The sequence below is a fragment of the Perca flavescens genome, chromosome 3 (genome assembly GCF_004354835.1).
Source record: "Perca flavescens isolate YP-PL-M2 chromosome 3, PFLA_1.0, whole genome shotgun sequence".
NCBI lineage: Eukaryota > Metazoa > Chordata > Actinopteri > Perciformes > Percidae > Perca > Perca flavescens.
The window spans coordinates 35,732,593-35,755,200 of NC_041333.1; the positions used below are offsets into that span (position 1 = coordinate 35,732,593).

The 22,608-nt window shown below is 40.1% G+C and overlaps 1 protein-coding gene across 1 annotated transcript; it reads right to left on the reverse strand.

Moving 5' to 3' along the window:
• Window positions 1-1,272: 1,272 nt before the first annotated feature.
• On the reverse strand, window positions 1,273-21,786 carry LOC114553356 (uncharacterized). Its single transcript, XM_028574623.1, has 10 exons — window positions 21,590-21,786; window positions 18,384-18,529; window positions 14,954-15,045; window positions 14,659-14,753; window positions 12,205-12,421; window positions 8,339-8,457; window positions 7,802-7,913; window positions 6,441-6,642; window positions 2,975-3,310; window positions 1,273-2,737 (listed from the first exon to the last, which is right to left on the reverse strand). Exons 1-10 carry the CDS (start codon window positions 21,608-21,610, stop codon window positions 2,614-2,616), a joined length of 1,464 nt encoding a protein of 487 aa, XP_028430424.1. The 5' UTR covers window positions 21,611-21,786; the 3' UTR covers window positions 1,273-2,613.
• Between the last annotated feature and the right edge of the window lie 822 nt (window positions 21,787-22,608).

Below are 22,608 nucleotides of genomic sequence, written 5' to 3' on the forward strand. Positions count from 1 at the left end.
GTTACTACAATGTGCTAACGTTAATGCTAATGTTTTGTGGGTAACATTATGAGGTTACAACATCGTTCAACACGCTAATAAAGTTATTTTTAGTATGACTGTTTCGACCACAGTCAACAGGACTGAGCTAACCCACGAATAACTTCACTAGTAACGTTAACGTTAGCTGTATAGATAGACGATTAATCTAATGCTAATTTAGCCAAAGTAGCACACCCCGGTCTGTCTGCCTCACTCCCCCGGCGCAGAGAGACTCAGTCGGGATGACAGCTGACAACAGCCCCGGGACATATAGCTAGCTAGTTACCGTTAGCCCCCAGTCAGCTATCAGCCAGCTACTTTCATTACAGCAACCCCCCCGGCCAGAACTTATCTCCAGTGCCTGGAGCTTACGACGCTAACAGCAGTTTAATTAAACGTCGGGAAACAGACTATATCAGACCCAGCACCGAGTCACAACAGCAGCAACATCCATAGCGGTAGCTAGCTACATCTCCGTAGCACTACCTGTGTATGTGCCGAAAATCTCCTCCCTGCCAAATTTCTTCCCCCTTCGCGTTTAGCTGTCTTTACGGTTAGCTAAATTAACCCGACAAAACGAAAAGTTAAGATTACTTAAAAGTGAAGGGGAGATAATTCCGGGCAGCTGGGAGATGTTCACAACAGGCATCGAACGTCCTGGACGCTGTGGCGGAGATTTCCCCGACAATCCCCACCCACACCCGTCTCTCAGCCTCGTTTAGTAGCTAGCTAGCGACAACAAACCCCGTCCGCCCCGGTGTTGAAACCATCCAAAAAGTGACATTGATATGTGAAATATTTTGTGTTTTAGCTGCTGGCTACTGTTAGCTTGCTGGCTCACTAGCTAACTGGTCAGCTACAAATAAAAATCTAATCAAGAAAAACGTAATTATGTTGGGGAAACTGCAGCTATTTTATTACAATAACATGAATAAACGTTACTAAATGTAACGTGAATAAACTTGAATGGGTGAACTCGTCCGTGAACTGATGCATTCTAACCGGCAGGGAAGGTGTTTAACGCTAAAAACTCCCATAATTTCACGTAACTTCCCAACGTCATCAAAAGTCCAGTTTTACCGTCCATTGTTTTGGTTGAGAGACCCCTAGTGGCAGAAAGTTACATATTGTACGTTTAAAGGGTTAAACATGAGTGTTGCCAACAGGGACATTGTAGAGCGCCCTCTGCTGGACAAACTACACAACGCCAACACTCAGAACATGGTTGAAGGGAGCTTCGTCCGATTATATTTTATTTTTTAAATATTCGTTTATCGGCCATTATAACTGCCGATACCAATAGTTTGGAAAATGCCTAATATCGGTCGATAATATCGGCCCGCAGATATATCGTTGGGCTGTTGTTAAAATATGTATGTTTGTTGCGTAACTTAAGTTACGTGCATAAGTTAAAATAAGTCAATGTTGACTTTTGGTTTCACAGCTGTCTCCTGGGTTTGTTGGACCCGTCCGTACCGAAGCGTACTTTGAACACAGACTTTGACTATGATGTAATCCGGCCATAGGCATTTACGAGGGGGTTACAACCCCCCCAATTATCAGAACTGGCCAGTGAACCCCCCCCACCACATATCTTATCATAATGATGAATGAAAAATATTAACTGTTTAAAAAACATCGCGAAATGTGTTTGACGTTTTGAATCTGCAGAAAGTTTTGAACATCAAAGGAGCATAATATTTTCCTTAACATAATGAAAAACGTTTGCACCATAACCTGATGCAGAAAAATTCACAGCAATGCAGTTTTTCACATGAAACATTTCTAAAATAATCCTTTCAATCCTTCAGTGTTCTTGAACAAGGATTTGAAACCTCGCTCACTTTCAGTTTGAAGTATATCAGCCTGATATTGCTGATTATGGTCTGGGTGAATACTCGATTCTGATTGGCTTCAGGGCGTCCATAAAAAAGTGTTATAGGACACCTACTAAAGGAGTTCTGGTGAAACTGACTGTTTACCGTTCTGCAGGAAATAAGTTACACTGCCCCCTCTCTGTTTTTGACTATGGATCTTGCTAGCATAGCGTTATTTTTCTGGCTCGTAGCTGAGCTGAAGGGTTCTATGAGCTGAACGGACTAGAAATATCGCCCGGTGCTAAGGGAGGCAAGTCGTATCTAAGGTCCGTTCTATTCCCTGGAGCGCTTGCATTGCATAAGAACCTTATGGGATGGGAATGATTGTTCCAGGTATTAGTCAAACCCTCAGGTGGAACCAGGGAAACTGAGTTATTGTTTGGAAAAACTTTAGAATTTGATTGTAAAACGTATTAAAATATGAAGTAATGTTTAAAAATAATATATATTTGGCAAGTGACCGTGGTATAAGGGGGTTAATGCCCTTCGAGGTGTCAATTGTCAGGTATTAACGGACGACGGCAAGGTGTGAACCGGTTGCCTCCACCGATGTTCATCGTCGGGCATTAAGCCCTACATATATCCCAAAATTGAACTCTTTAGGTCTTAAGGTCTAAAACCCTGTGGAATGATTCCTTTTCCTTGTGTCAAGAAGACTAAAGCTTTCTGAGCTTCACTCTGCTGAAGGTGCAAAGCAGTTTTCAAAGCAGAGTATTTATTGTTTCTTAAAACTCTCTTTGAACACCGTATTGACATTTGGTATGAGGCGGGCGCTGTAGCTCAGCAGTTGGCCATCATAAATCAGCTGGTCTGGTGTCAGCTTGGTTTGCCTCGGAGCTCTGCACAGACAGAAAGTAGAGACATGACAGTTATTGTTATGGAGGAGAGTTCAGTTTCTGAGTCAGCGTGATATCATCATGGGGCATCGGTTATGGTGGAACGTCGTGGATATAGACTAAGAGGTCTTTGGCCTAAAAATGTTGAAGACCCCTGGTGTAGAGGAATTCTCCCCAGAAATAAACCTAGTTTAATCAGCCCTATTAATTGATTAGAAAGTACACAAAGCATCGGTCTACCTTGTGTGGTACATCCGTGCTATATTCCTGTCAACCCAGGAGCAGCCGTTCTGTGAGCTCTGCAGTCCGTGGACGGTCGCGACGAACACAGCCCGGGGGTTGACGATGATCTTGAAGTTGCTGGAATGGGTCTCTGAGATGATGGGTTCGTGGTACAGGTGAGCCAGGATGTTGACCCCGGACACATTGTGCCAGCCGGGGCAGCAACCCTGCGGAGGCAGGGGTTGGGAGTTGGGTGGACGCTGCGTGACGGTGATGGGGAACACGTTATTCTCAAACATGTAACACCGGTCAGCGCCATATTGTTTTTCCAGCAGAGGCAACAGCTCCGACCAACTGGTAATAGGATGTCGAAAAGAAAAAAATACACATAAAAATGTAAACAATGATATGCTTTACAACACACAATGTTACAATGTTACAGCACACTATGATAAAGTTGGAAGCACATATGTTTAAAATGTTGCATTCGTTAACATTTTAAACTCTTACTTAAAGGGTGATAGAATGCAAAACCGATTTTACCTTGTCATAGTTGAATAACGACAGTTTGGTGGGTAAATAGGACATACATAGAACCTCAAAATCCCATTGACACCTCTTTCCTCTGCAAATCTCACAATTTGAAACTGCCTCTGAAAACGGGCAAATCTCAACAAACTCAACTCGGTGGCTCCTCCTTATTTGGCTCTAGTCTCTACCTTTGTCACGCCCCAATATTTACATAGGCTACACCACTGATCTGAGATCAGGTAGTCCTCTGAATAGGTTGCGCAGGTTGCAATTGCTATTTTACCACTAAATTTACTTCTGAGAGTTTTTTATGCGAGAAATCAACTAAGTAGAGGTCAAATATGGGCCGTTTTACGGAGATTGATGGCTAATTGCAATACTGCTCCATACCTGCGCAAAGTCACAGTTTCTGGGTTACTGGATACCAAACGCTGCTGCCCTGACAGAGCTCCAGGGCCTGCAGCTCGCCGCTCTCCCTCCCTTATAATGGATATGTTTGTTGAGTTATTTAAACAAACGATCGGGGAAATAAATGTCCACGAGTCTCATTGATAAAGCCCGCGGCTGGATGGAGCTCTATCAATGAGAGCTAGCTAGCTAGCCTCCTCCTAGACCTCTGAAATTCACAAAAATGCATTAAATTGAAATTGTTAGCTAAGCTTTGTAAGGCCTTAGGGTAGCTGTGATATACATGCCGTGACGAGTCTAAGTCTAAATGTACTCTAGTTATGAGGAAAGTGTAGCTAACTAGCCGCGATCTTTACCCATAGGACTGAAGGGACACTAGCAGCTAACGAAACCCCTCTTATTCACAAAAATGCATTAAATTGAAATTGGACACAATTGTTAGCTTTATAAGACCTTGGGGTAGCTGTAATATAAGTGGCGTGAAGAAATTCTGACTGTAAATATACTCTAGTTATGCCTTAGTCAAGTAGCCCAGAAACTGTGACTTTGCCCTGGTTATGGAGCCCAGGCTTTCTCGTCAGACTGCGTGGAGCTTATGAAGTCTGACATGTCTTACCAAATTTGCAATTAGCCATCAATTTTCATAAAACAGTCCATATTTGAGCTTTATATAGTTAATTCCTCGCATAAAAAAGTCTCAGAAGTGAATTTAATAATGAAATAGCAGACAATGTATAACATTGCATTGCATTGTCTCATCTCCAATGTACTGTATGTGTGAGTGGTTGCACAACCAATCACTGCGCAGCTCATCTAAATACTCATGAGCATACCATATTTGGAAGAAAAGCTCTTGTTACAAATAGGGCCATATTCACAGGGTAGTTAAGGGCCCATAAAGTAGCAAGCGGGCAATTTTCAACCCAACCAATATTACAAACCCTTTTAGGAGACCTTAAGGAACAGTGTGAAATACCCTATCATTCTATCATCCCTTTAAAGCAACACTATGTAACTTTTCCCTCTTCGATCCCCCTACAGGTTGCCTCATTGGAACTACAGCTGCACGAGCTGTAGTTCCAATGAGACAACCTGTAGGGGGACCGAAGTGGGAAAAGTTACATAATGTTGCTTTAAAGTCCCCCCTTTAGACATTTTAAAGTATGTAAAAATACTTAATATTTTGGGTTACACTTTACTTGAGGTATCTACATAAGAGTGACATAACACTGTCATGAACGTGTCATAAACATTATAAACAAGTCATAAACGTTTATGACATAACGCTTCTTTTAGTAAGTGTCATTCGTTTTTTGTCATGACAAGTTATGGTTAGCGTTAGGTTTGGGTTAAAACACAGCGCCCAGGATGGGTGCTGCGAGGGGCAAGGGCACAAGGGGACCACTGGTGTGAATAAAACACTTAAAGAACTCCTTAAAAAGCCGGGTTCGGTTATATAAAAGCTGTTTAAAAGACGGCCAGATATTATTTTTTTGGGTGAGAGTTCATGTGTCATGACAGTGTCATGTGTTCGTGATCGTGTCATGTCACTTTTAAGTAGATACCTTCAAGTAAAGTGTTACCATATTTGTTGAACTTGGGTTTTCCCACATGAAAAGTAAAAATAAACTCTAAAAGGGGCAGGGGGAAGCATATCTACTCTTTTTATTTTGTGCTATTGAGCGGTGAAAGAGCAGTGGGCATTAAGATGGCTAAAAACTAGAGCTGCAAAGATGAATCAATTAGTTGTTAATTAATAAATTACACACATTAAATTGCGCACATATTTTGGGAATCGATTTGAGTCATTTTTTTAATGAAAAAAAGACTCCAGCTGGTTAAATGTGAATACGTTCTAGTTTCTTCTCTCCTCTGTGACAGTAAACTGAATATCTTTGAGTTGTGGACAAAACAAGAAATTTGAGGACGTCTTCTTGGGACTTTGGGAAACACTGATCCAGATTTTTCTGACATTTTATAGAGCAAACAACTAATTGATTAAAATAATCTACAGATTAATCGACAATGAAAATAATAGTCCTATACTAGAAACATTGGAGAGATTCAGCCAGACATGTTTGAGCCTCGGTCGGGTTCAGACAGGACACATAAGTGCAGCGGACCTTCGGCGCCCATGTTAACCAACCCGGTGCCAGTCCAATCCAGACTCAGATGAAGAGTCTGTTGTGAAAATTGACGACTAGCAGATGTATCAGAATGGTAAGTGTAGTGATCATCTTTCATTTGATGTTGTTTGTTAGCTTGTAGCTGGCAGTGGCTGCGGTTTCTTTTCCGGCTTTTGCATATTAGACAGTGGTTGTATTTTTTTTCGAATCTTTGACATATCAAACTTTAGCTTGCGGTATGTTTGAATCTCAGATATTAGGAAAGTAAAGTGCGCATCCTGCATCACGAGAGGAATGTAAAAACACCTCTCTGGTGACAAACATTTGGGGTATAATTAAGGGGGATAATTAATGTGATTCCAGGCATTATCTCCGAGGGCTAAAGGCTGATGTGTCTATTTTCTTAAACAGAGTGCTACCTGTTGACTGACTGGGGCAGTATCAGCTCATCCATATCATGCAGGGCCACGTATCTGGATTGGTACATGTATCTGTAAACACAGTCATTGAGAGCAGGAATCTGGCCGAGGTAGTGGATGTCACCTGGACCGTGTTCGGGCAGCCAGCCTCGAGATACATTCACAAATTTGGACAGAGACCAAGGAATCACCTCTACAAAACCTGAAAAGGACACATTGGAAGAGAGAGGTTTTAGTGTAGCATTCTGGGAAATGACATGACGTTTGTATAATATATGTTTTAATCCTTAAGATTTCTATTGTCAGTGGCGGACTCCTCCATTCCTGTGCTGGAATCAAACTGCCTACCTACTGTACAATAGCCTGACAAGCCAGACCCACATCAAGATGTTGGGTCTGGGAACTCACCATTGGCAGGGCTCAATCCGAGGGGCGGGATAAACTGTTGTCTTTCAAATTCCCCTCTGCACGTAATAGGAAAGCGCTACAATCAGGCAGAACAACGAAGAAGGTAGCGAAGCTAGTTAATAGATTAAACTTTTGCTGTATCTGGTCAGCAGAACTCCGAACATATCTTCCTTTTTTAAGAACGACTTCTGTGCCGTTCTTTGTTCTTTTCTCAAAGAAAAGCTGAACTCCAAGTCTTCCAGAAGACCACTGTTCACCAGCAGCAACAGCCATAAGCCCGCCCACCGACTCTATACACGATGTGATTGGCCTGACCAGAGTTTGGTTTTTCCAGCTCGCAAGCCAACTGAGAGTGCCTAGACCCTGCTTGCTGCAAAATAATTTTGCTAGGGTGCTTCTAGATTTCTAGGCTAACTGTACAATGAGTTCACAGGAAAAAATGCAGCATGTAATCAGGAAATCAATGCAGGAAAAAGGGGCGTTTGGCTGCTCTGCTCACAATGTTCACACAATGACAGTGAAAGGGAAAGTGGATGGAGCAAGCTGTGATAAACCCCCATTGTCCACACATAGTATATCCAGTTTATGGGCACAAGATTTCTGGACAGTGTCGTGCTGCCGGGTCTTACATGTTCTTAAAAGTCATGTTGATATTGGGATCAGTGTCTTACGACTGAAAACAAGGGCTCTTTATTGTGAAAAAGTCTGACCACTGACACACTGATGTCATGGACCAGGAACGCAGGGAACTGAACTTTGGAACAGATTTTTATTCTCTTCCTGGGGAGCTAACCGAAGGAAATCAATGCAGGAAAAAGGGGCGTTTGGCTGCTCTGCTCACAATGTTCACACAATGACAGCGAAAGGGAAAGTGGTTGGATAAAATACCCTGACTTCTGTTGCCGGTGCTGGGATAAGAGACACAATCGTGCACGTACAAAAAAATACTCCACCTTTGTTTGTGTAGTAGTCCAGTATGCTCTGCGTTTCAGGGCTGCTGCTGGTCTTATAGACGACCACTCGGTTCACCCCGAGTAACTTCAGCATTTCCAAACTCTGGACCAGCTATAACACAACACAGATATGTATAAATATACACACTCCATGGACACGTAGGCACTAAAGTACAAGATAGTCTTTGTTTCTGAATTATTAAAGGCATATAGTAGAAAGAGAAGCATTGACTAACTGTAAGCATTGGACTAACTGTAACTAAATCAAATGAAAATAATAGCCAAGTTTCTTTTAGTCTGTCCTATTTCTCATGTTTGCCTGTCTGGGTCTGGATAATTTAAGTCTTTTTTCTTCTTTTAATAAAGTAAAACATGTTTGAAAATAACTGTTAAAATGAGTGTAATGTAACTCTTTTAGTCTGTCCTATTTCTCATGTTTGCCTGTCTGGGTCTGGATAATTTAAGTCTTTTTTCTTCTTTTAATAAAGTAAAACATGTTTGAAAATAACTGTTAAAATGAGTGTAATGTAACTCTACCTGAAGCACATTGGTGAAATCAAACATGGTGGAGATGCAGACAGTGAAGTCGTAAGGAAAGGAGTCACTCTGCGCCTTCCGGTTCTTCACCTCTAAAAACGTGTGGTTGGTGTGTTTATCTAAGTGTGCACAGAAAGAAAAATAACGCTTTAACACATTTTGACGATTGTGTTTCTTTACTTTAATCTTAAAGTACAGTACGTTAAAATAGAAGTTTGAAAAACACCAGAATAAAGTCATCAACAGAAGATACCAAATGTCTGTAGAAATATACTTATAATCTATTCAATTACTTGTTGTAAAGTAAAAAGGTTTTATTTATTGTATAAGGATTGATGTTGTTTTAAAGATATCAGTTTTTTTGATTGACTATCCATGTTCTATTCATATTAGGTCTTGCATTTAGGGGTGCACCGATCCGATATTTGGATCGGGTATCGGCCACGATATTGACAAAATAGCTGGATCGGTGGATCGGAAAAATTAACAGAGCCACGTGCCGAGTCTTTTTTTTCTTTTTCACTCTGTCGCAGCACCGGGACCCCTGTTAACTGCGTAGCCTTTTCTCTCACGGTAGTAACTTCATAACACAACAATTAATAACCCAGAACTAACTATCTTTAAAAGGATAAAACACCATAGCATATAACAATTTGAGACAAACAGTTTCTAACACTAATAATTTTACATTTACAAATGTAGCTACACCGCCGAATGGCATGCAGGGTAACATTACAGCTGCTAGCCTAGCTAGCCAGGTAGCATAACAGTCTGTTAAGCTGGGAGAGGCTCCGGTCGCTACTGCACATTCAAGAACCGAGAAGAAAGTTAGCTAGAGGATGAAGAAAGACCGGAGATACACCAGAATAACGTGTGCTCAAGAGAGGAGCCGTCTGTTGTTCCCAAGTTTTTTGTTTCTAACAAATCGGACATAATTTAGCCACTGTTGCTGCCCGTCGCTCTAACGTTACTCGGCCGTGCTAACGTTACTGTGCTAACGTTAAAGAGTTGCCACTTCAAGCATGCAGCGGAGCAACATTATGAACGCAATCCACCTCCGGTCACGCTACAGACCGTTGAAAAAGACGGGTTCAGAGCAATGATTAAAACACTGGATTTAAGATGTCTCGCCTCGCTGAAATACGTCCGCCAACCTGCTAACATTATTCAAACAGCGAAGGAGGCTGACAGCGGAACTACGTTCAGTCCCCCACTACAACAACACTACAACCTAACTTACCTGTGGCCAAGGTAGTGTTTATACAACTAGCTTACAACTATTTTGTTTTGAAAGGGAAACAATGTTAAAGTTTTTTGTATGTGTATTCATTCGATTTGAGTTTATTTTACTACTTTGCAGTTTGCACAATACAAATAGTTTAGCTTCTGTAACTGTTTCATGGATTCCCCTTCATATAAAGTTATTGTATAATGTCATGGAGCCAAACCCTTTAGTAATAAAAGCTTTTAGTAAACATGATGACATTAACATGTTTTTGAGATATTCTATGTACTCCTGACAGTAGAATAAGCCATTATAAACCTATATAAAGGTGGCCCATTATTATTTATTTACATTTATTTTAAGAAGTTTGATTACATTATATTTTCGATTTGAATGTTGTTTTTTAAATAACAAATAAATATAATTCAATACATTACATCTATGTTATGTTGTCTTAGTTAGGAAAGTAATGTTTAGTTAGGAAGGTCTGGTGCATTTACTCTCTTCCATATGGTGGAAGGCATACAGTTTATTATTAATTCAGCAACGGTATCGGATCGGTATCGGGTATCGACAGATACACAAAGCCCTGGCATCGGTATCGGTATTGGGACTGAAAAAGTCAGATCGGTGCATCCCTACTTGCATTAGTCTCTAAATCCACTTTTTTGATGTTTTTGTTTGCAGTTTTTCAATCACTGCACAGCACTTTGAATGTAACTTTGTTATTTATTTATTTTATATAGATTTTTTTTGGGGGCTTTTCCATTTATTTTTAAGTGGATAGATACTAAAGGGGGAGAGAGATGGGGGATGACACGCAGCAAAGGGCAGCAGGTTGGATTCGAACCCTGCGCCACTGCAGGACTCCCAATGTGGGGTGAGCTAGAAGCAGCACCACTTTGTTATTTGTTTAAAGGTGTTATACAAAGCTAAATATACTTTTTTGTCTCTAAATCCACTTTTTTTAATGTTTTTGTTTGCGGTTTATCAATCACTGCACAGCACTTTGAATGTAACTTTGTTATTTTTTAAAGGTGTTATATCAAGCTTGATAAACTGAAGAATTAAAAAAACTATGATTCAATATTTAAATCATTAAAAATTTGACCTTATGATGGCGCTAAATGAAAAGTCAGAGGATTAAAATTAGTGTCAAGTAAACTATCCAATAGTCAAGATATTTCTTTCATGGTGGAGGTAGAGGAAATCTTCATGATACGTCGTCCGGGCACCACGACAATTTGGTGCCAATCCATCTGGTAGATGTTGAGATATTTTTTTTAAAAGGTCCCATGGCATGAAAATGCCACTTTATGAAGTTTTTTAACATTAATATGCATGCCCCCAGCCTGCCGTAATTCTGCACCAAGGCTTAATTCTTGGAAAGAGACTTCAGATACAGTATTAGGGGACCACTAAGGTCTATATAAAAGAGACTTCAGATACAGTATTAGGGGACCACTAAGGCCTATATAAAAGAGACTTCAGATACAGTATTAGGGGACCACTAAGGCCTATAAAAAAGAGACTTCAGATACAGTATTAGGGGACCACTAAGGCCTATAAAAAAGAGACTTCAGATACAGTATTAGGGGACCACTAAGGTCTATATAAAAGAGACTTCAGATACAGTATTAGGGGACCACTAAGGTCTATATAAAAGAGACTTCAGATACAGTATTAGGGGACCACTAAGGTCTATATAAAAGAGACTTCAGATACAGTATTAGGGGACCACTAAGGCCTAAATAAAAGAGACTTCAGATACAGAATTAGGGGACCACTAAGGCCTATATAAAATAGACTTCAGATACAGTATTAGGGGACCACTAAGGCCTATATAAAAGAGACTTCAGATACAGTATTAGGGGACCACTAAGGCCTATATAAAAGAGACTTCAGATACAGTATTAGGGGACCACTAAGGTCTATATAAAAGAGACTTCAGATACAGTATTAGGGGACCACTAAGGCCTACATAAAAGAGACTTCAGATACAGTATTAGGGGACCACTAAGGCCTATATAAAATAGACTTCAGATACAGTATTAGGGGACCACTAAGGCCTAAATAAAAGAGACTTCAGATACAGTATTAGGGGACCACTAAGGCCTATATAAAAGAGACTTCAGATACAGTAATATGGGACCACTAAGGCCTATATTAAAGCATCCAAAAAGCAGCATTTCATAGGACCTTGACCTTGAAGTGAAAACTTTGACCTGCTGAGGAAACGTCAAAGGATCACCAAGGCCAAACATTCATTCATTATCTCAGTCTCGACCAATGTGGGGGACCAACAGACCGACATTGCCATCCCTAGAGCCCTGGCACTAAAAACCCACTTCTCAATCCCAACTTGGAAATATTGACGCTTGGTCAGTGTCAGATACCGATCAGATCACCCTTGTATGGGACGCACCGGGCAGAGCAGCTGCTCCACCCTGGGGCTGTAAGATGACGTAGTATTAAGAGCGACAACGGTAGAGAGTAGTATGAAAGACCAAAAATGTGCATAAGGAGCCTGCATCTGACTGAATAAAGGAGACTTTTTGTGTCAGTGACAAATGCTGAAGGCACCTGACCAAGCGTCGATTTGGGCGCACTGGGAGTGAGAATGGGTTGAACCCTACAGTACCTTCAGAGAAAGCTGCATCAGAGGTCACAGCGATATGAGATGGGGTCTCACAGCCTGAGGGAAGAGGACACATGATGTCCGCTGTCCCGTACGCAAAGTTAAAGTGATCACTGTGGATGTTGATGACACCAGAGGAGATGTGTTGTTTCTCCTGACAACGGAGGATGCAGCGATAGGCAACCTTCTCGCTCCTCAGCACCACGGCAATGACACGAACCTGACACCACAAGACAAGAATCGGGATGTTATTACATTATGGAGGAGCATGTCAACTTAAAAACAGGCATGAAAATGGGTCAGGGGTGAAAAAGGTGAGAATATTACCCCTCTAGGAGGGTCCGGGGGAAGAAAATTTTAAATATTCCATATTTTAAAGCATCAATCTGAGATGCATTTTTTTCCAACCAACAGTGGAATATTTCAATATGCACTCATTAAAGTTAATTTGACTGTCAAAACAGTTAAAGTCCTTCTGACATTACACAATAATAAAAGTCATAATTTTTAAAAACTAAAAAGTTTTGGATCCATTTTTACTTCTTCCAACCATATGTTAAATAAAGAGTTAATGTGGATTTACATATTGCAATAATATCATGTAGTATCTGGACTTCTAACAGACTTGTTATAAACTTTGTCTTAAGTTTTTGGGAACAAAGGAGACCTCATATGAACCTTAGCCTACATTTTCAGGACACTTACACAGGAAACATCTGGAAAGCGTGTGTCTGTTAAAATAGAAGGCCAGTTGGCTTGCAGCCATTGGTCAATTATTGTTCCCACCCCAATTTATCAAGTATAGATATGCAGTTTGGAACAAAGAACTTCAGAGGACCACTGGAGAATAGGGGAAAAAGGTCCTCTCCAAGCTCTTCAGAGCTTGTCAATTGATGATGATTTCTTTGATGTAAATAAACTTTTATAATCAAGAAACAGCGTCAGCAGATACCTCACTACACAACTTTACAGCATCGCTACCAAATACACTACAATCATAATCCTACAATGAATCATTGTGAAAACTAAACTTTTCTACTTTGGCCAGGTCATCATCAAAAAAGCAGATTAGTACATACGTCCATGTTGATATTAGCTTCTTTATTAAAAACGTGGCATTGTTTATCTTTTCATATAGCTAGACGTCTAAACTCTGGGACAAGGCTGTTACGTTTAAATACCTGCCATGCTGATTCCAAACAGACAGCATGGTCAAGGCAGTTTGGGCTTCAGAAAGCTTTGACACAGTGGCCATCGTTAATGACAAATCATGTTCCCCTATGAAGGTGCACACACGTATTGTTTGTATCACGGTCGGTCAGTAAAGGCGCAGTTGCAACGGTAGCGGTCGTTGCCGGTAACGTACTCATATGACAGAGCGCAAGGACCGAAGCTTTGTGACTAGCAAGCACTTTCTTGCCGCTGCTGCCGTCCAGTGTCTTCCTTCAACATGCGCTGCAGAAGCAAGCACCCGGCTCCCTCAATTTGAGGCACCAAGTGCTAAACAGCTTCCCGTCTCCACCATTTTCCTCTTGTCCTCTATTCATTCCCAGCGCCATTTGTTTTAACTCCTTTCTCAACTAAAGCTGCCTGTATCTACATGCTCCAAGTTTGATAAACTTTGCCTCCATTTTTGTAGCCGCGTTACCACGGAGACCACACCGGCACCGCACTCTCACATTTCGGCAAAGACCCGCCCTACTTTGCATCCGATTGGCTAGAACTCGTTTCATTGGTAGGTGGAAGTTCGATGATTGGTTAAATCCAGCGCAGCAAAACAAATCCCATGTGGACTTTTTAATTTATTTATTTTTCTAAAATAGTCATACGCCAGAAATCCGGCACCAGGCCCGAGTACTTAACCTCCCCCCCCCTTAAAAAATGTCTCATCTAATCTACACAATTCACGTAGGTCACCTATTTTGGTTTCAAAACGGTGGTGAGTGATTTTCATGTCTGTTAAAACCTACAGTTTTATCCTGGCATTTTGAATTTCACAGCTATATTTTATTCCCTTATACGTTCAACTTTTTAATCTTATATCTTCATATTATTTTAGTAAAACAGTAATAGCAGTTAACTTATGTAAGTCACTCCTACATTTTTCAACTTAAGAGAAAAATGTACTCCTTGGGGAAAAAAGTTACATAATTTCTTGTTTTTCTTGACATAAATAAAGACGTTCATAATAAATGTGTGCCTAAAACTGTATCAGAATGCAGGAAATGAAGTCTTTGATGCTCAAACCTTCCTGGGGGAGGACCCCTTAGACCCTTGCTTCATATGTGTCCTCCCAAAGGCCCATTCTGAGTACATTCCCATATCCGGGATATGTTTGCTTCATTTTTAGTGCAGTGGGAGGAATGGCGATGCGTCGTCCATCTCTATATACAGTGTATGGTTGAATCCACTGAGCACCACAGGGACTTGAGTTGGTGTTCTGCTCTTTTCACTGACCTCCTTTCTCTCTGTGCGGTGCTCCTGATAAGCTGCCACCAGCACCGTCTTGGTCCCGGTAACTGCCACGAGAGACAATCTTTGTCCCTGAGGAGCTGCATGAGGAAAAACGTTAAACTGAGCTGAAGCGTCTTTCCACAAAAGTGGAAGACACGAACAGGAAATGGGAAGTTAGAGAACAAACAACAGCTGGGGTGAACAGGGACAGGGAAGTTTTCTTTAGGATTGACGTTGGACAAAGACATTTTATATTTCACCCAAGACACTGAGCAGCACTCCGCAACGGTTGGTTTACCTATTTGTCCTGCTGGAATCACTTTCAGCTGCACTGGGATCTTACTGGTTGCCTGGTAGTACTGGGTTGAGGACTGGATGGTCTTGAAAGGCCTGCGGATCCACACACCATTTTAACCAGGTCATATAAAATAATCAGCATCATTTTTGATTATGAAGCCTATTGTTCTGCTTCTGTAGTTTTTCCTCCATCGCTTTTCTCCATTTACAGAAAAAAAACAATTGTACTCCCAAGAAAAAATGACAAACAAGATGTTTACACCAAGAGACAAAGACCTCCAGTGGCCGTAGTAATTATGACTGTTGTACACTGATGGCAAAGGTTTCCACCCAAATGTAGCTTGAAACTTAAAGTGCTCATATTATGCTTTTTGGCTTTTTCCCTTTCCTTTATTGTGTTATATATATCTTTTTGTGCATGTTAGGTTTACAAAGGGAAAAAGCCCAAAGTCCACCCCAAAGGGACTTACCATCTCCAACAGAAAACACTGGGCCTCATTCACCAACCGTTCTTACGAAGAAGTAAGTGTTCTTACGCACATTTTACGAAGATTCTGACATTCACTAATGTTTGCGTATCTTGGATTTGTTCTTAGCTATGAACAAAATCTACGAACACTCAAGAGCACTCTTACTCACATTTGAGTGATGAGAGTTTGCTTCAAATAATTAGTTACTGCATTTTATTTAATTCTACAGTCGTTTACAATTATAGTATTGTACTGTATTTCTGATCATTTGTTGAAAAAAAAAAATAGTATGCAAAGAAACACTAACACTGCAATTCACATCAGCAATTAAACTGATTAAATCCTGCGTTATTTGGTGATTGATCATGATATTTATAGGGGCAAAATGCAGTGGTGTAATGTAATGAAGTACAAATACTTTGTTACTGTACTTAAGTACATTTTTCACGTATCTGTAGAATCAATAGTGCATACTTTTGACTTTTACTTCATTACATTTTGCAGCAATTATCTATACTTTCTACTCCACTACATTTATACAACTTTCCGTTACATTTACTGATCAGTTTTTCCTGCCAAAACGTCTTCCTGACCGTCACAAGTTTGTCTCACCAGTGAAGTTTGGTTGCCATAGATATACCTACTGCCCCAACAACTTCTTCAACTCTCCCCCACTTACTGGTTTTGCACCGGAGTCCAGCTTTTGTTGTTTGGGTGGTGGGGGACCTCCTCTCTGCTTCGCACCACCTGCTGGGACTTGCTCTGTAAGTTTGACTACAGTGCTGCGACTCCAAATGGTTCTTCAGATTTGACGTAGGGTTTTTGTAGCTAGATAGCACTTAGTCGCCACCAGCACAGAGTGTACAACAAACCTTAATACTGCTGTCTTTAGCTGGCACAAACTCTAAATAGTGACTGTATTTCCAGCTAGAAGCGCGCATCTCTCTCCTCCCTCCATTGTTGTTTACGTTTGTGTCGCTGCGTGGTACACGTGAACTGTCCACATGCTGAAAACGTGACTTGTCGTGACTTCACTCCCCGAGATGCAAGAAGAAAGCAAAAATATATATTTTTACTAAGGAAAATGACAAAAATAGTAACGCACAGTGACTTGGATAAGTAACTTTAATCTAATTACTGGTTTGGAAATAGTAACGCGTTAGATTACTCGTTACTGAAAAAAGTGGTCAGATTAGAGTAACGCACTTCAAGTAACGCGTTACGTGGCATCACTGTTCATATCTTATTTATTTGGCTGGACTTCTTCACATCGCCTCCCCATTCCCACTGCTTAACACACTTTATTTGCTTACGCTTCCATGGTTATAGAAAATTAAACCATCTTAAAATAAATCCATGAATAAAACCAACCACATTCCGATTCTAACAACATTTTTCCGTTTTATGCTGGTTAGGATAGGAACTTTTTTTAAAAGCCAGGCCTTGTTTGTGGTAGTGGACATATTACCATTTAAAATGGTAATATGCAACTAAGATTAAGAGAATAACTAATTTTAATTTTAAAATTACTTTTAATACTTATTAAAATCAGGTACTTTTTACTTTTACTTAAGTAGGGTTGTCATTGTGGTACTTCTACATTTACTAAAGTAAATATGTCTCTGATTATTTGTACTTTTACTTAAGTACTGAGATTCAGTACACCACTGCAACGTACAAGTCATCTGCGACTCCGACAACCATCTCAGTGCTTCCCAGGAGGTGCACAGGAAAAAGTATGCGGAGGAAAACTCGGGTTAAAAATCTGCGAGACATTTCGACATTGACCCCAGGAGAATCAAGAGCAGAGCACAGCTAGCTAGCTGGATGTGGGAGGCAAAAAATTAGCCTGGAGCTAGAAACAAAGCTAGCTAGCTAAAGTCTGTAACGTTAATCAGATACTGGTGTGCTGCAAACCAGCAATGTGTTTTACTAAACTACTGTATGCTCTTACTGTAATCTGCCAGCAATACTGTAGTACCTGTATTTGAAATAAACACCCGGCACATTTAAAGGGTTAAATCTGACACAATGGTGGTGTTTGATTAATTCCGACCCAAATAGCTTTGTCCCCCTTCTTGCTGTTGTTGTATATGGTCGTATATGGTGATATTTTTGCAAATGTTTCTTAAAAAATGAACGATCTCTATCCACTGGAATGCTATGGCTTTTCATTTAAAACAGTTTATTTAAAACAATTATACTTATCAAACAGATGGAATTAGAAATAAAGGCCAGCCTCTAATTAAAGCCTGCTTCAAATACAAGCCTGGTACCTTCTGCAGTTCAGGTAAATAAAGGCCCTGGCTTTTTGTTTGAGGAATTACGGTATACAAAGAGAAGCCTGATGAAGTGAATCATTGCTGACACCTCTATTAATCATTAATATGAGATATGGCCAGTGGTGGAAGAAGTATTCAGATTCTTTAATTAAGTTTAAGTACTAATACCACACTGTAAAATGACTCTATTACAAGTAAAAGTCCTGCATTCAAAATGTTGCTTAAGTAAAAGTACCGGAAAATGTACTTACAGTATTAAAATGTTTTAGAAACTGGAAACGATCCACACAGTTGTGTGTTTAATGGTCTAATCATTTCAGATGTACTTGTAGGGTTATACTGTATATTGTTGGGTAGTTTAATTTTGAAGAAAACATCATATTTTATAAACTACATGTGTTTTGTGTGCAAAAATCTTAATTTGTAATGTGACTAAAGCTGTCAGATGAATGTAGTGGAGTAAAAAGTACAATATTTCTCTCTGACATGTAGCGGAGTAAAAGTAGAAAGTGGCATGAAAAGAAAAGACTCAAGTAAAGTACAAGTACCTCAAATTTGTAAAAAACTACAGTACTTGAGTAAATAGTTTCTGGTTTCTTTCTTGGAGTTGGTTAAATGAAACTCAGGACATTTGAGTCATTATCACATTGAAGCAGATCAGACTAATCATTTCGCCTACCCGTAGATCCATAGCAGGATGAGAAAGAGGATGGAGATGAACAAACTGATGTACAGCAGCTGGAGATGATTGTGGCCCATCACAAATGTCCTCAGCAATGCTGGTTTCGGGCTCAGATACGTCTCTGTGATTCCAGGTGGAGACACCTGGACAAGCAGAAGTGACACTGAAATAACGTAGCGTGAATTGCGGCTGTGCTGACAGCGACACTCCCAGTCACCAAGAAGTGGAGCTTCACTGCCCAAAGCTACTGGTTCAGTCAGTGACAATGGCGATTCATAGTCAGTTCACTTTAAAGATGTGTGGATACATATTCATCCGTACACGTAGGGCTGTCGATACCAGTACTGATAACAATACTGTGATTCGAACACCAACATTTTAGAAATTGCAATACAGCAAAATCTTTATATCTTTAAATCAGAAAAAACTGTCAACAGCCATAAAAAAAAAAAAAAAAATATTTTAGGTATAAAATGTTGTATAAATCAGACTCTGAATGATATATGAACAAACCCCTCTGTAAAAAGCCTTAAGAATACAGATAGGAATAAAATTGGAAAGTTTGCTGTATTTAAGTGCTGCTGAAGTGGAGATATCTGGCTCAGAGTATGAGAAATAAAACCATTTTGAAAAAACGGCCTTTAAAGATTTGTATTGTAAATTCATACTTTTTTAATGGAAACAACTATTTACAGACACAATATCTCATCAAATCATTAGCAACAACAATATAAACCACCTAAAACACATCAAAACTTATAACACAGCATTTATGGCCTTCAACTGAACAGAACTCCGGTAAAACACAGTGTACACACTGTTGAACAAGAGTATGTGAAAATCCAAAAAACAATTACAAATTATATTCCTGCTTTTTGAAATATTTTTGCTTTTTGAAATGTATTTGTATTAATCCAAAAGACAGCTAAAACTATACTTCTGTTTTTGAAAATATATCAGCTCAAGAACAGTGGAGACTGTGCTTCTGCTTTTGACATGAGTTAACCCAAAAACAGCTAAAATATATTTGTTAAAATATATCTTTTGAGACTATAATACTGCCTTTGATTTTGGTTTATGAGTGCTAATGTGCCTTTAGAAATATAATCGTGCTAAGTCTTTGTGTTACTGATATTACTATAAACATGCATAGAGAAATTTTAGTGTGAGTTGCGGTGTGAAGCTGCCCATTTGACCCTGCAGTCGGAAAGAGGAAGTGTCTGCAAGAGGCTTCAGATGCATAAGTTGCTTTGTGTAACTGTCTGTCTGAACCTGCACAGCTGGAAAGAGGAAGTGCTGTTGGGGCCCTGTGTACAGGGGTTAGGCTCTGGGTGCACATAAGAGGTGAAAAGGTTACTGCTCTGACCTTTTGATCAATGCAGTCGAACTGAGCCGTTAGATTCTATGTTAGATAGCAAAATGCATATGTATAAAGGAAATATCGTCATATGAGATGGTTTTTACGTATATCCAACCTGATGCGTGCTTTAAGACTGTATTACCATGTAAGGTGAAACAAATGCGATAAAACACACCTTGCTGTGATGGGGGGTTGAACCCCATGAAATGTACATATAAAATTGGGTTCTTTGCTGAAAAGCACCCCGGGCTCGCTCTCTCGCTCTCGCTCTCTCCCTTGGGCTCGTTTTCGTGTCTTAGAGCATTTTTTGAGTGATTGAACTCTGTTCATTTTTCCATTTATTTTGTTTGCTTAACTTTTTGCTTTTTAAAAAAAAAAATAATAATAAAACCACCTGTGTTCGTCTTGAGCAAGGTGACCCAACAACCCTTGTGAGTCTTTTTTCGCTTTTTTAGAAGACTTTCTCTCCTCATTTCTAAATATCGGTCGTTTACCGTCGGAACCCGTCGGCCTCGGGTCGGGTATCCATGCCTTAGTGCTCACGGGCACACGCCCTTTTAAAAAAAAAGTAGTAAAAAAAAAAAAATGTGGCCAACACGAACACACATGCCTATCAACTCGATAACAAAGCCGTAAAGTAGGCTATTTTTCAACTCAGGATAAGATTGGAGATGAAAAGGTTAACGGACACATAACCACGATCAGCTTCGTGGGTGCTCGGTATTAGCGGAGCACTAACGTTATCGGCGCCAATGCCCAGCAACCCGTTCGACCCAGAGGTGAACTGTCCCCCACTCCCCCCTCCCCTTTCCCCTTCTCACAGCTTCTCTGCAGTGTGCACGGTACCTTCTCAGCAAGCAGGGGCGCCAATTCCCCACACGGTGAAATAATAGATAATACAGTAGAAAACCATTTAGAGGATTTAGGATTTAAGTGCTCGTACTGCCCCCCCATGTGTCATGAAAAAAATGGTGAACTTCACCAGAAGTGTTTTGACATGGGTAGCTAAAAAGATCAAGCCGCATAATAGATTTAAAGCATTTTTTAACAGTAAAAATATTTATAAAATCAAAGGGTGTTTTTTTTTTTTAAAAGAGAAGCTTTGGGTTATGTGTAGGGCCGTTAGCTGAGTTCACCAGATGTGTTATGAGATTGATAGGTGTAAAGGTCAAGCCGCATAATAGATTTTTCGAATGTCCAATACAAAACCAACTTCACCACGGTGACTCTGGCCTATGTTTTACACTGGCAGTTGTAACGGTCTCAGCTTTCGAGATCCTGATCATTTCAGTTAGTCTCATTGGATTGACCGTCACAACGGTGCTCTGAAGCCACAACTTCTCCATGATAGCAAGCATGGCAGAGGCACCTTCATTGAAGGTGGAGATTGGATCTATTGCACTAACTAACTTGCCACACAAACATAATATAAAGAGTTAACATCCGTTCTAATGCATAGTTTGACAACCTTCACACAAAAGGGGCATCATTTTGGAAAATAAACAGACACGGATATATATCTGTTTTTGCAAGTTAACCCTATAATAAAAATGTAATTACATTTCCGCGTTTTTTTTTTAATCGTGTTGGACATCTTTACAGCACGCGCATGTGTTTAACTTATCTACACAGGCTACTAGAAAAACACACTATTATTAATATCATTAACAGATATAACATATGTAACAGTGAGGGGAATTATTCCTGTAACTGAGAGCTCCCATCCTCAGTGTGTTTGAAGACACTTTTGTGCTACCAGAAGTTATTCTTACCAGTACAGACTACTGTACTATGGCCAACTAGGAGTTCCAATTCACGCTGTAAGAATGAGCACGTTACTTACTTTTCTCACGCAGGTGTTCATGTAAAAATATACCGTCTGTAATCTTCCATTTCGGCTGGCAAAGGAAGAAATAGTTCCCAAAAATTCGAGTTGAGACGTCAAACACACCCAGAGCGCTGTTGACCTCAGAGCCGCTTCATCTTTGATTGCATTTAATGAACATGATAAGGAAGCTAAAAGCAAAGAGTCGTGTCGACGTGCCCCCCCTCTGTGCAGCTGCAGCTACGATGCCCTCAGCATGAAGCAGGCAGGGAAGCAGTGATGATTGGGAGTAGGAAGTAGGGTCTTAGACTCCTATCTAATTCTTGTACAGTGGACCAAATAGCTGCATGCTTTGATACGCCCCTTTCCAAGGCAGAGGCAGATGCCCCCCCCCCCGATTCTTTTTGTCACTTTTTCCCGATTTTTGTTTTTTATTATTATTATTATTTTTGCTGCGACTTTTTTGTTGTTCTTTCCGACATTCTTTTATAATAAGTTTCTCCATATGCTATGAAATTGAATAAATCCCCCCAATTTCAAAGAAAGTAGTGAACTGATCATTCATTTGACTGTGAAGAGCGTTTCAGGGAACCATCCACGTTATTTATTTTGACAATTTGGTTGAAAGAAACCCAAATTCTGATATAAAAACTCTTTGAAAATGGGTCCCATTTGACCCCAGGACAACAGCAGGATTAACTTTTATTTCAGTGTTTTGACAAACTTGTTACTGTTGGTGATAAAACAGGATGGATAAGTAAAAAAACAAAAGAAAAACTATACAACATTTTAGAAGAAAGATTATTTTGAAAAAAAATAAACATTGAAATGCAGATTCTACGAGTACAGGTGCAGACCAATATTGGATGTATCTTTGCATTGACACAACCTCAGCTTGCTTCAGCAAAACTAAAATAAAACCAACAAAATCGAAAGGAAACGGCCCGTTTTTCAACTGACCGATTAAACGTTTGACCCACAGGTGAAGTCATGAATGTCTTGTCAGTTCTGCTTCATTCTGCTGTGAATCCAAAATG

What these genes read in the sequence shown, in the direction of transcription:
- LOC114553356 (XM_028574623.1), bottom strand. Translation starts at nt 21,610, where the DNA reads ATGAACACCTGCGTGAGAAAA. An exon ending in TGAACACCTGCGTGAGAAAA is followed by an intron (nt 18,530 to 21,589) that starts GTAAGTAACGTG and finishes CTGCTTGTCCAG; the next exon opens with GTGTCTCCACCTGGAATCAC. An exon ending in TGATGCAGCTTTCTCTGAAG is followed by an intron (nt 8,458 to 12,204) that starts GTACTGTAGGGT and finishes GTGCACACTTAG; the next exon opens with ATAAACACACCAACCACACG.